The 12,950-nt window shown below is 42.1% G+C and overlaps 1 protein-coding gene across 1 annotated transcript in view; it reads left to right on the top strand.

Moving 5' to 3' along the window:
* Nucleotides 1-12,352, top strand: part of MDFIC2 (MyoD family inhibitor domain containing 2) — a 45,870-nt gene extending 33,518 nt beyond the window's left edge. The window contains exon 3 of the mRNA XM_029597513.1: nucleotides 12,111-12,352. Within this exon, the coding sequence (XP_029453373.1) occupies nucleotides 12,111-12,352 (242 nt within the window). The remainder of the gene's footprint in view (nucleotides 1-12,110) is intronic.
* The last annotated feature ends 598 nt before the right edge of the window (nucleotides 12,353-12,950 follow it).

Raw genomic sequence — 12,950 nt, 5'->3', positions numbered from 1 at the left:
TACGAACTGACTGTCATGTCTACAATACTCATCACTTTTGCAGTCAATAGCACAGGAGGCTCTTGTTCACAACTGAGCACAGACTGAGATCACCCATTTTGTAGAACGCATCCTTCTGCAGAACCAATGAATTAGCCATGCTGTTATCCATCTAAGAACATAAAAATGGAAAGGCTGGTCCACAGCATTATCTCAAAAAACATCATAGTTTCTTTATAGGACAGAAGTGAATAAAAGGAAAGAAAGAAAGAAAGAACAGAATAGAACATGATGGTGTCTATTTTTATGCCCTTTGTGGTTAATTTATTCTTCAATAGATAAAGGAATGCATAGGACTTGATGCTTTATTGCTAATATCTATTATTTATGTACATTAATACTCTTAAAACAGGATTAAAAGACCTCACATATGCAGATTTTGTCAAATCTGATGTATCCATTAGTACAGTTCATGGTGTGTGCTCTGATAGGAATTTAAAAGCATTTTTACTGCACATCACAGAATGTGTGCTACAACATCACTTTATTATTTAAATATTGCGCTTTTTGCATGGTCTCATTCCAGCATAATAAAACTTTAAGAAGTAAAAACTGTATCTGTTCTATCATCTGGTCTCCAGAGAATTCTTGAACACAACTGGTGTTAATAAATTCAAGAAAATAAATGTTTTTGCAAATAGATTTTAATATTAAAATAAAGCTGAGAATGTGCCTATGGGGTTATATAGTTTAATTTAATATCACTTATCTAGGTGCAGGAGGAGAAAAAAATCATAAATATAAGATATTGAACCTAATAAGAATAACCTTAATTATACCATGGACTGCTGAATAAAATGATTACATTTTCTACACTGTAAATTTCATACAATTAAATGCGTCAGTGTCACCCTATAAAATGTTTCAATTTTATAATTATTTCAGTTCATTTACTCAGAAAAAAATGTAAGCGTGAATTTACTAACTCTCTCTAGAATGTAGCCATTCTAATTCTGAAAAACTGACCTAGAAGCTAGTTGTGCTGGTGTGGGCCTAAATAGATATTGACATATTTAAATAAATATTAAGATTGATATCATTCTTGGTAATAAGCTATTTGTAGAAAAACTCACATGCTATTTATTATGCTTTGTATTTATTACTCTATGTACCACCTTGGGTGATCTTTATAATCAGGAAGGTGGTCTAGAAATACTTGTAAATAAAAAATAAATAAATCAAGCTGAAGACGCTTTGAATAAAGATGAACAAAATTGTGTACCAAAAATGTGAAAACTATAGTCTCCACTCAAGGGAGTTAGCAGAAAGGTTTACAGATTTGTGCAAATTTAGAAGACTAGAACATGGCAGTGGATAAATACTATACTGCCCATTAACATTTCTTATTCAGCTTTATAGCCTTTCTTCTCTTTCACAGATCTTCTATGCTTGTCCCATGATTTAAATTTTGATAATGTCCTTACCTCCAAAGGGATGCTCTTCCATTACCCTTTTTGTAAAGAAATATTTCCTTTGATTACACCTGAGTCTACATCCTTATATCATCATTCCAGGACCCCTTATTCCAGAACATTCTGTTGAAAGAAGCCCACCTCCTGTACACTTACTCCTTTGAGGTATTTACATGTTGGTATCAGGGGCAGCAGAATGCATTTTTGGTTGAGGGGGCCAACCAAGCTGCACCCCTAGTTCCACCCCCAGCTCTGCCCTATTGCCAATTCCTTACTTTACATTTATGGTTAATGCCATTTTTTCTTACGTACATTCTTTGCATAAATCATATATTAGAATTATTCATTCCCAGACCTACCAATAAAATAATTGATGCTAGAAAAATGCTAGGGTCTTCTTTCTGCCTGTTGGCAGGGATGGCCTGCCCCTGAGATAAAACTGGATGGGACAGGGCCTGAGTGGCCCATACTGTTCTGATGCCTATGCAGTGTTGCCAACTCCCACTTGAAGAACATCACCAAATTCACTGTGAAAAGTCTCCAGATTAAGTAAAAACCATGTTGTTGCACAGTGGTGTCAGCATGACTGATGATCCTAAAATTGGTGAGAAAAGAGGGGTAGCTCACACTCACATACACAATCTTGCTGTCTCAGAAGCTGACACATACTTGTATTTGACACGCTCAGACATTGACACACTCTCATACTCTCTCAGACACAGACACACACACACTTTCCCAGACATTCGGACATACTCACACACACAGGCATATACAATGCTTCTACTGCTGCTCATGTGCTCACTTGGGGGTAAATTTTAAAAGGTGCATGTGGGCATCCATGTGCGTGCAGTTCCCGGTGCATGCACAAGGATGCGCCGATATTATAACATGCGTGTCTCCAGATCTTGTTCTTCCATCCTTTCTTGTTATTTCTGGGGGGACTTCTCATGGGGAAAAGTCAGAGGGGGATCAAGCTACCTCAGCACTACATCCAAGTGGGGAGGGGGGATCCAAAACCTCCTCACTCTGTTCAAGTCCAAAAAGTACTTCATAAGTTAAACTGGATACATCTTCTGCCAACACTGTCTTTCGCAGCAGGATCCATCACTAGTGCTTGCCCATCTAGTTTTAGAGTGAGCTCACAGGTGTTTGGTCCCCTGGTGAGAGCCCTTTTGCCCCAAAAGGATATCAGGCTTAAAAATCTATCTCCCTGTAAATTAGTAGAAGAAGGACCCCTCTGGCAGCGAGTGCACATTGAGGTATAACTTCTAACAGAAACTCCATCTAGGTGAAGCTGGGAGGCCTCACCAGAGTGCAAAACTGAAACCTCCTTACTGTTCAAAGGCTTCCTCAAACTGATCCATGGTGTTCTAAAATGGCTAGGCTAAATAGTGTTTAGGTATCCAATCCAGGCCTTCCAGGTGGGAGGGACTGAAGGGTGGATAGTGGCATTTAGTGACCAGATGAGGAGGGCTGGGGTCTGCCACACAGATATGCTTGGTAAGTAGGGAGCCAGGTGGAAATGTAGGAGAAGGGAGCGGTCATTGCCGTTGGTGGCCTGAATTTTGGGCGTGCCAAGGCCCCTTCCTTGTTGGATTTTTCATCTCTTCCTTTCTGCCCATGTAGGCCCATGCCTCTTCCATGCCCATGCAGGTAGGAAGGAGATGCCATCACTACCATCAGAAAGAGCAAGAACAGGCTGCATCATCAGTTTGCATCGCGGGAAGGAGAAGAACGCAAAACAGCATAGGTCTGCAGAGCTGAAAGGAGCAGGAGGAGGAATAACATTAGTCTGCACAGCTGAAAACAGCAGGAGATGAATCAACATCACCTTGCAAGGTCAAAGAAAGGAGAAAAAGCAGGAGGCAAAGCAGCGTTTGGCAGGAGCAGAAGCAGCAGCATTGTCAGCCCCCCACAGCCCAGAGAAAAAGGCACATCCAAACTGAAAAAGGCCATTTTCGTTTCATTCCAGATGGAACACATCAACAATGGCCTTGCACAAAAATACATGAAAATGTTCAGGTATTTTTAATTTGTTTAAAAAAAATGGCCTCCCTAAAGCCATCCAATCCCCATCTCACCCACTAGGAAAGTTTCGCGCTCGGGCCTACCTGGCTGGACTGAGATGACCCTCGCCAGAGTTTCCAACCCCTCTCTTGCCCTATAAAGAATACCTCAGAGACCAGGCTTACCAGCTGGGCTGAGCTAAGCCCAGCTAGGGTCTCCTTGGGGCCCTCCAACCCCACTCTGGAAAATATGCTGGGGTCAAGAACCCTCCATTTATTCATTCCATGGATGTTGATGGTGAAGCAAGGGGCAGAAGCGATGCCCTAATTGATGTCACTTTGAGCATGTTTGTGAGTTAGAGTGAACATGAGGGTGATTGAGAATGTGTGACTGAGAAAGAGAGCATGTGTGTGTGTGTGAGCTAGAAGCAGTGTGTGAATGAGAGAGCATATGTGAGAGAGGGAGAGTGTGAGTGAGGGAACATAAAGTGAGAGTGAATGTCAGTGAGCGTGTGTAAGAGTGAGTGAGCATGTGTATATGCATGATAGTAAGCATGTGTATGAGAATGAGTGAGCATGTGTGTGTGAGTGAGAAATAGCATGTGTGAGTGAATAGGTGTGTGCGTGGGAGTGAGTATTTGTATGTGTGTGAGTGAGTACATGAGAGAGAGAGGAGAAAGTTTGTGTATAACACCCTACCCCACTCCTGTCGTGAAAATCCACGGCATATGGAAATAAAACGTTTTCAGGTATGGAGCACAGTAGATTTTTTTAGCCTTATTATTTTTAATTATTGGGTGTTTGATGTGCTGCTGCTTTGAAATATTTTATTGGTCTCTGCAAAATAAAAAAAAAAAATATGAGCTATAAATTATTGGGTGTTGTTCAATTCCTCAACTGCTTTGAAATATTTATGCTTTTTATTAGTATGGCTTTTCTATTATTGATGATTTATATGTTTTTATTTATTTCATTGATGTTTTATGAGAAACTGTAATGGTTCTGTATTTCCATTATTGCACAGCATATAGAATCTTGCTTGTTTATTTTTTTCTGATTATTTCTATTTATACTTTAAGATCTATTTATTCTGTATTTTGTGAGGGTCTATCTGTGTTCTGCATATATGACCAGAGCAAGGTATTCTGCTAGCATATTTCTATATATTGATGGCTTGTTCTGTTTTCCTAAAAGGAGGTGTATTGCTATTTTAAGGTCTAGTATAATATTTGCAGTGTTCCCTTTTCATAGGTACAGTTGTTACTGTTTGAGTGCTAGCAGTTAGTGCTGTTTTGGCATGAAATTTTACTATATGTAATTATAATTAGTTTATTCATGGTTTCTGAGTTTTTGTCCACACCCAACACATGTTGCAATAGGCTTAGTACCATATGACTTCCAAATGTCTTTCTTGCTTTTTTGTAGGTATAACCCCTGCTTTGGGTAGATACAATGATGGAAAGGGTTACTCTGTTGGATAAGAGTCCTCTATTTCAAATTTATTATGGGGATTCCTAAAATAGGAAAAACAGATGGTGAAGTGAACCTGTACAGAGACAGTGGGAGTTACCTTTAAGCATCTTTCCCTCTGGCTGGAAAAGGAGGATTCACATGAAGTATAGTTATTTAGTTTAGTTTATTTAAAAATGAATTAATTGCAAATCATAAATAAAGATCAATGCGATGTACAATAAAATAAATATATACTAACATGGGAGTTTATAGCTAAAATTCAACTCTGGTCTCTGCTTTCTGCTAATGCTGGCTAAATAAAGTGTAGAAGGTAAAAGGTTTCAAATTCAAACCATTAACTTTATTTCTGGATGATCCAGCCAGCAACTATGTACATGGATGGGAAGTAGATAAAAATTATGGATATTGAATACATCAGAAATTCATGGGCTTCCAACAATCAGACTGACATAAAAATAACATACCACTTGGGAACATAAATTTTACATTCCTCCTTCTCCATCTCTTTCCATATGACTAATTTTTACCTCAACCAACCCTAAGGGTCGATCTGAACTCTCAGCTTCTTCTTGAGTTTTGCTACAGCCCCAGCCCCAGCCCTGTTTAAGGAATAGTGTTCTCATCTTATAATTTTATAACTTTATTAAAATGTATGAATCACCCTGTGCATGGGGCTCTAGGCAATTTACAATAATACATACATAATCATATTTCACAGACACACATAGCTAGAGCAAATAAACCAAACATAGCCAGTCTGATCAGAAACCCAATCTAAAAAGTTCTGCATATTCATGCAAATGCTAATCTAAATAGATACATCTTCAGCTCAGCTTTACATTTAGTAGTATCAGTCTCGAGTCACATCCAAACGGGGACCAAATGCGCCATTTTCCGTACGGAAAAACGATTCGCGGTAGGAGATCGTTCCGGACCCCTGCTGGACTTTTGGCAAGTCTTGTGGGGGTCAGGAGGCCCCCCCCAAGCTGGCCAAAAGTCCCTGGGGGTCCAGCGGGGGTCCGGGAGCGATCTCCTAATCTCCTGACGTCGGGGGACAAAAAAACAAAATGGCGCCAGCGCTACCTTTGACCTGTCATATGACAGGTCAAAGGTAGCGCCGGCGCCATTTCTACAACGCACGGAGGTCAGAGAGTGAAAGATCACACCGGGACCCTTCCTCTGGACCCCAGGTAATTTAAGGTATTTTGGGGGGGTTCGGGAGGGTGGGGGATTTATTTTAAAGGGTCGGGGTGGGTTTTAGGGTTGTTTTAGTGTGCCGGTTTTCCCGCCCTCCCCCTTCCCCTCCCCCCCCCCACTGGACCCCAGGTAATTTAAGGCATTTTGGGGGGGTTCGGGATGGTGGGGGATTTATTTTAAAGGGTCGGGGTGGGTTTTAGGGATGTTTTAGTGTGCCGGTTTTCGATTTACACGATTTACACGATATTTTAAAAACCCAAACTGCGACGATCTGATTCCCTCCCCCTCCCAGCCGAAATCGATTGTTAAGACGATCGATCACACGATTCACATCTCTAGACTGGGAGGGGAGGACCTGAGCATCACATCACTTGCATAAAGTTGTCACTGCCCCTGAATCTACCTCCTCTGTCTCGTCCCTCTGTGCCTTCTATTCTAGCGTCCTCAGGACACTGATAATGAACAATCTTTCAATGGATCAACAAACCAACAAGACCATCAATGATATTAATGAATCAATGTGAAACACCATAATGAATGATGGAGCATAATCTGCAGCTGTATGCATTCTATTAATTGTGCAAACATGTGTATTATGGGGGTATTGCACATTTTTCCCAATGTTATTGAAATATTATGAGTGCATCAATCATCCATACTCTTCACTGATTTTTTTCTTAAGGAGCTGTCACAGCTAACTGAGGGAGCCAAGCACAGTACGGCACATAGTTACTTACATACAGCCTTTGGGTTACAGTACTGTAGACATTTAAACATTGTTCTGACTTTAATTTGATGCTGAAAACAAACTGACAATGAATCCTCGAAAAAAAGTGAAGTACAATTACAATATACTAAACCTCCCATACCAAAACACCACTAATTGCCAGCATTCAAACAGAAACAACCCTACTATGAAAAGGCAATACTCAAATATTACACCAGGCCCTAAAAAACAATATACCTTCTATTTGAAAAACAGAACAAGCCAAGCTGCTATATTTCCTTACACAGAAAGTACATGCTAACAGAATATCTCACTCTGTCACTCATGCAGAGCATGCCAAATACAGAATAACCATACAGTTTAAATGGATGCATGCAGACAAAACCTGGATTGGAAATCATAACAAGCCAGAATGAATACAGTGCAATATTGGAAAAACAGAAAAATTACCATTCACATAAAACAAAAAAGAAAAGCAAGAAATATAAAACATCATAATAGTAAAACCCTACTCATAAAGGGGCAGATTTTAAAAGCCTTACGCGCGCAGGAGGATTACGCGCGCCGAGCCTATTTTGCATAGGCCCGGCGACGTGCGCAAGCCCCGGCACACGCATATGTCCCAGGGCTTGAAAAAAGGGGGGGGTATGGGTAGTCCGAGGGGCGGGGCATGGCCAGAGGCCTCCGTAGGGCCACTCGGCCGGCGCGCGCAACCTACGCCTACCCAGAGGCAGGCGCAACTTCTTAAATAAAGGTCGTGGGGGTTTAGGTAGGGCTGGGGGCAGGTTAGGTAGGGGAAGGGAGGGAGCGGAGGGAACAGGGAAAGCCATTGGGGCTCCCCTAGGGCTCGGCGTGCACAAGTGTATACCCCTTTGCGCTCGCCGACCCCGGATTTTATAACATGCGCACAGCTGCGCGTGCATATTATAAAATCAGGCATAGATTTGTGCACGCCGGATTTCGCTCACAAATCTACACCCACGCGTAGGTACTAAAATCTGGTTCAAAAAGAATAAATATTTCAAAACAGTTGATGAAACAAATATCCAATAATTTTAAAAAACATACAAAATGTTTTAAAGAATTTCTCAAATACTAATAAAATATTTCAGAACAGCAAACATTAAATAACATGCAATAATTAAAACAAATAAAAATTAAATAATCTCCCACTCTCCATACCTGGAAACTTCTGATTTCTAGTCACCCTGAGATTTTTATGGATTAGTGAATGGGGGAAATTGTGCACAAACCTTCTATTCTCTCAGTCTCCAGCACACATACATACCTGCTTACTCGCACATGCGTACATATACAAACAAACTTTCTTTAAGAAGAACATAAGAACATGCCATACTGGATCAGACCAAGGGTCCATCAAGCCCAGCATCCTGTTTCCAACAGTGGCCAATCCAGACCATAAGAACCTGGGAAGTACCCAAAAACTAAGTCTATTCCATGTTACCATTGCAAGTAATAGCAGTGGCTATTTTCTAAGTCAACTTAATTAATAGCAGGTAATGGACTTCTCCTCCAAGAACTTATCCAATCCTTTTTTAAACACAGCTATACTAACTGCACTAACCACATCCTCTGGCAACAAATTCCAGAGTTTAATTGTGCGTTGAGTTAAAAAGAATTTTCTCCGATTAGTTTTAAATGTGCCACATGCTAACTTCATGGAGTGTCCCCTAGTCTTTCTATTATCCGAAAGAGTAAATAACCGATTCAGACCTCTCATGATTTTAAACACCTCTATCATATCCCCCCTCAGCCGTCTCTTCTCCAAGCTGAAAAGTCCTAACCTCTTTAGTCTTTCATCATAGGGGAGCTGTTCCATTCCCCTTATCATTTTGGTAGCCCTTCTCTGTACCTTCTCCATTGCAATTATAACTTTTTTGAGATGCGGCGACCAGAATTGTACACAGTATTCAAGGTGCGGTCACACCATGGAGCGATACAGAGGCATTATGACATTTTCCGTTTTATTCACCATTCCCTTTCTAATAATTCCCAACATTCTGTTTGCTTTTTTGACTGCTGCAGCACACTGAACCGACGATTTCAATGTGTTATCCACTATGACGCCTAGATCTCTTTCTTGGGTTGTAGCACCTAATATGAAACCTAACATTGTGTAACTATAGCATGGGTTTTTTTTCCCTATATGCATCACCTTGCACTTATCCACATTACATTTAATTTGCCATTTTGATGCCCAATTTTCCAATCTCACAAGGTCTTCCTGCAATTTATCACAATCTGCTTGTGATTTAATTACTCTGAACAATTTTGTATCATCTGCAAATTTGATTGTCTCACTCGTCATATTTCTTTCCAGATCATTTATAAATATATTGAAAAGTAAGAATCCCAATACAGATCCCTGAGGCACTCCACTGCCCACTTCCTTCCACTGAGAAAATTGTCCATTTAATCCTACTCTCTGTTTCCTGTCTTTTAGCCAGTTTGGACTCCACGAAAGGGCATCGCCACCTATCCCATGACTTTTTACTTTTTCTAGAAACCTCTCATGAGGAACTTTGTCAAACGCCTTCTGAAAATCCAAGTATACTACATCTACCGGTTCACCTTTATCCACATGTTTATTAACTCCTTCAAAAAAGTGAAGCAGATTTGTGAGGCAAGACTTGCCTTGGGTAAAGCCATGCTGACTTTGTTCCATTAAACCATGTCTTTCCATATGTTCTGTGATTTTGATGTTTAGAACACTTTCCACTATTTCCACTCTTTCTCTCCCATATGCTTTCTCACACACATGCATGCACTCTCTAACTTCCTGGAATGTGCAGGTAGAAGCAGCTTCCTCCTCTTTGAACCTGTAACTCACACAAATGCTTTCTCTCACACTCGCACATATAATCTCAAATACACACACATGCTATTTTTCTCTCTCACAAACACACACACATAATATTCTATCTCACACACACAGTCACACATGCTCACACACACACACACATACGTTTTCTCTCTCTTACACACATACATACTATGTCACATGCTCTCATCCACATCCACTCTCTTGCTCTCTCTCTTAAACACACATACACAAACACACACTCTCTCTCTCACATGCTCACACTCACTTACTCTCTCCCCAAAATGTGGAGTATGCAGAAAGCAGTAGCATCCTCCTTTCCTTGGTGGTGCAAACAACAGCAGCCTGGCTAATGCAGCACAAATGTAGTACAATCATGGCCAACAGCAGCAATCTCACTCTCTGAACAGACCTGGCTGAGAGCAGCAGCCTTTCCCCTCATGGGTGCAGTGCACAGCAGCCTCATTCCCTGCAAAGCTGGCTGATTACAGGATCCTTCTTCAGCAGCATGGGCTCCACTGACAGCAGTGTCCTTTCTTCTGTCAGCAAGGAGCAGGGACCCCATAGTGCACAAGCGGCCTTCATTCCCAAACAAGCACAGCAATACTGCACAGTGCAGGCTAGGGATGTGAATCGTTTTTTGACGATTTAAAATATCGTCCGATATATTTTAAATCGTCAAAAATCATTAGAGCCGCGATACAATAACAATTCCCCCGATTTATCGTCAAAAAATCGTAAATCGGGGGAAGGGGGAGGGGAAGGGGGAAGGCGGGAAAACCGGCACACTAAAACAACCCTAAAACCCACCCCGACCTTTTAAAATAAATCCCCCACCCTCCCGAACCCCCCCAAAATGCCTTAAATTACCTGGGGTCCAGAGGAAGGGTCCCAGTGTGATCTTTTACTCTCGGACCTCCGTGCGTTGCCGTACGGCCGGCGCCATTTTGTGAAAAATGGCGCCGGCCGTACGGCAACACGATTCGACTGCAGGAGGTCGTTCCAGACCCCCGCTGGACTTTTGGCAAGTCTTGTGGGGGTCAGGAGGCCCCCCCAAGCTGGCCAAAAGTCCCTGGGGGGGATTTTATCACATGCGTGCACATATTATAAAATCAGCGCATCCATGTGCCATGCCTGCAGCCTAATGATTTCAGAATAATCTGCCAATCACTGCTGCTCTCAAAGCTCTCCAAACTCAGAGGGAATGGAGGAACCCACTCCTCTCAGTTAAAGAAGATCTCCAAACCCAAGGATACCACTGGCATCTTACCAGACACTGCCACTAAGGACCTGGAATGGTCTACAAATTGATCAATGGAGCCACTAAGAGCAATGGTCCTAGGCTCAGAAAGAAAAACTTGGTCTTGGTCTTTGCATTTAACCATAAGATAAGACTTCTAAGGGAAAAGTTAAGTCAAAAATCAAAGAATTTAGAGTTGGTCCGGAAAATGTCACAGACCCTCCATCATGATACGCTGTCCCGGGGAAGCGCGCACCAGCAGCTGGCTGGCGCGCGCAATCTACTGCTGCTCCAGAGGAGCAGGAAGGTAACAAACAAACAAAAAAAAAAAGTAAGAGTTAGGTAGGGGGTAGTGGTCAGGGAGGAAAGAGAGGGAAAAGGGTAGGAAGGTTAGGCAGGGGGGTAGGGAAGTACCCTCTCAGTCCGCTCCTTAATTGGAGCGGACTGGGAGGAAACTGGCGGACTGGGAGGGAACTGGCGGAGGCTCAATTGCGTTGACACGCGTATTTAAGGAAAATTCACCCCTCCCCTCCAGCGTGCAGCCTCTGGATTTTATCACATGCGTGCACATATTATAAAATCAGCGCATCCATGTGCATGCACCGAGTATCGCGCACATGGCCGTGTGCTCCTTTTAAAATCGACCCCTTAATGAGCAGCTTGAAATTTTATCACACATTTCTCCTTGATTATGCTATACTTATCTTTACTCCACTGTTTCCTAGTGCATGATCTCTGAAGACCGCATAGGTGCCCTTCCTCAGATGGTATATAATCCCATGTTCATTGCTCATCAACCACAACCTTTTGTCCTTATTAATCCAAGAACATGATGTAGAAAGGGTCATAATATCTATCCTTTATTTTCCATATGCTCATGTGTTCCATTGAAAAGGAATCTTCATATATATATATATATGCGTACTTTCATGCAGACTGAGGGCAATTTTTTGATAACACATTTTACTCAGATAAACAGCTATTTACCTGGGTAAATAGCTCTAAAACATTTTAATTTGGGGGAAGCTAGAAGAACATATTGTTTGTCAGTGCCATTTATTTATATTATTGAAACCATTCTATAACTTTGACATGTGGTCTGTAGCTTTTGTCCACATTGCTTGCTTACTGTGTTTGACTAATCGTCTTGGTTCTTTATTTATTTTGCCAGATGAATGTGCTTCCTTAATCCTGGCCTGCTTGTTCTGCAAATTTTGCGACTTTCTGCTGATGTTACCTGCAGCCTGTGAACATATATTTGCCAAAACATGCTGTCCATCTCATGGATACCACCCTCCCATCAACGAGGAACTCATTAACAGCAACTGCTGTGATTGTAGTTGTGATATGGACTGTAGCGTGTTTGAATGTCTAGAACTTGCCTTAGAGATATCAGAGATCTGTTATCACTAAAAAAAAATAGCAGAGTACTTCTGCACAGTGTGGACTTACTGCTGAACACCACAAGAAGGTATAAGATGTTCATTTGGGGGTAGATTTTATAAGAAGCGCGCGGGCATACTTTTGTTCGCACAACCCTGCGCAAACAAGAGTGCGCCGGATTTTAATAGATACGCACGTAGCCGCGTGTATCTTTTGAAATCCGGGGTTGGCGTGTGCAAGGGGGTGAACATTTGTGCACCTTGCGCGCGCAGGGCTCGGTGCACGCAAGGTGCACAAATGTTCACCCCCTTGAGCACGCCAAACCCGGATTTTAAAAAAGATACACGTGGCTATGTGTATCTATTAAAATCTGACGCACTCTTGTGCCCGTTCCCTCCGAGGCCGCTCCGAAATCGGAGCGGCCTCGGAGGGAATTTTTTTTATGTTCCCCCCCACACCTTTCCCTCCCTTCCCCTACCTAACCCACACCCCCAGCCCTAATTAAATCGCCCCCCACCTTTATTTTAAAAGTTATGCCTGCCCAAGGCAGGCATAACTCGTGCCCGTGGGCCGGCTGCTGGAGCGCCATTCCCCAGCCTGGGAACAATTTCGGAGGCCTCGGCCATGC

The sequence above is a fragment of the Rhinatrema bivittatum genome, chromosome 4, assembly GCF_901001135.1.
Source record: "Rhinatrema bivittatum chromosome 4, aRhiBiv1.1, whole genome shotgun sequence".
NCBI classification, from domain to species: domain Eukaryota; kingdom Metazoa; phylum Chordata; class Amphibia; order Gymnophiona; family Rhinatrematidae; genus Rhinatrema; species Rhinatrema bivittatum.
The sequence above is the reverse complement of the archived record's forward strand: the minus strand, read 5'-3'. Positions and strand labels throughout refer to the sequence as shown.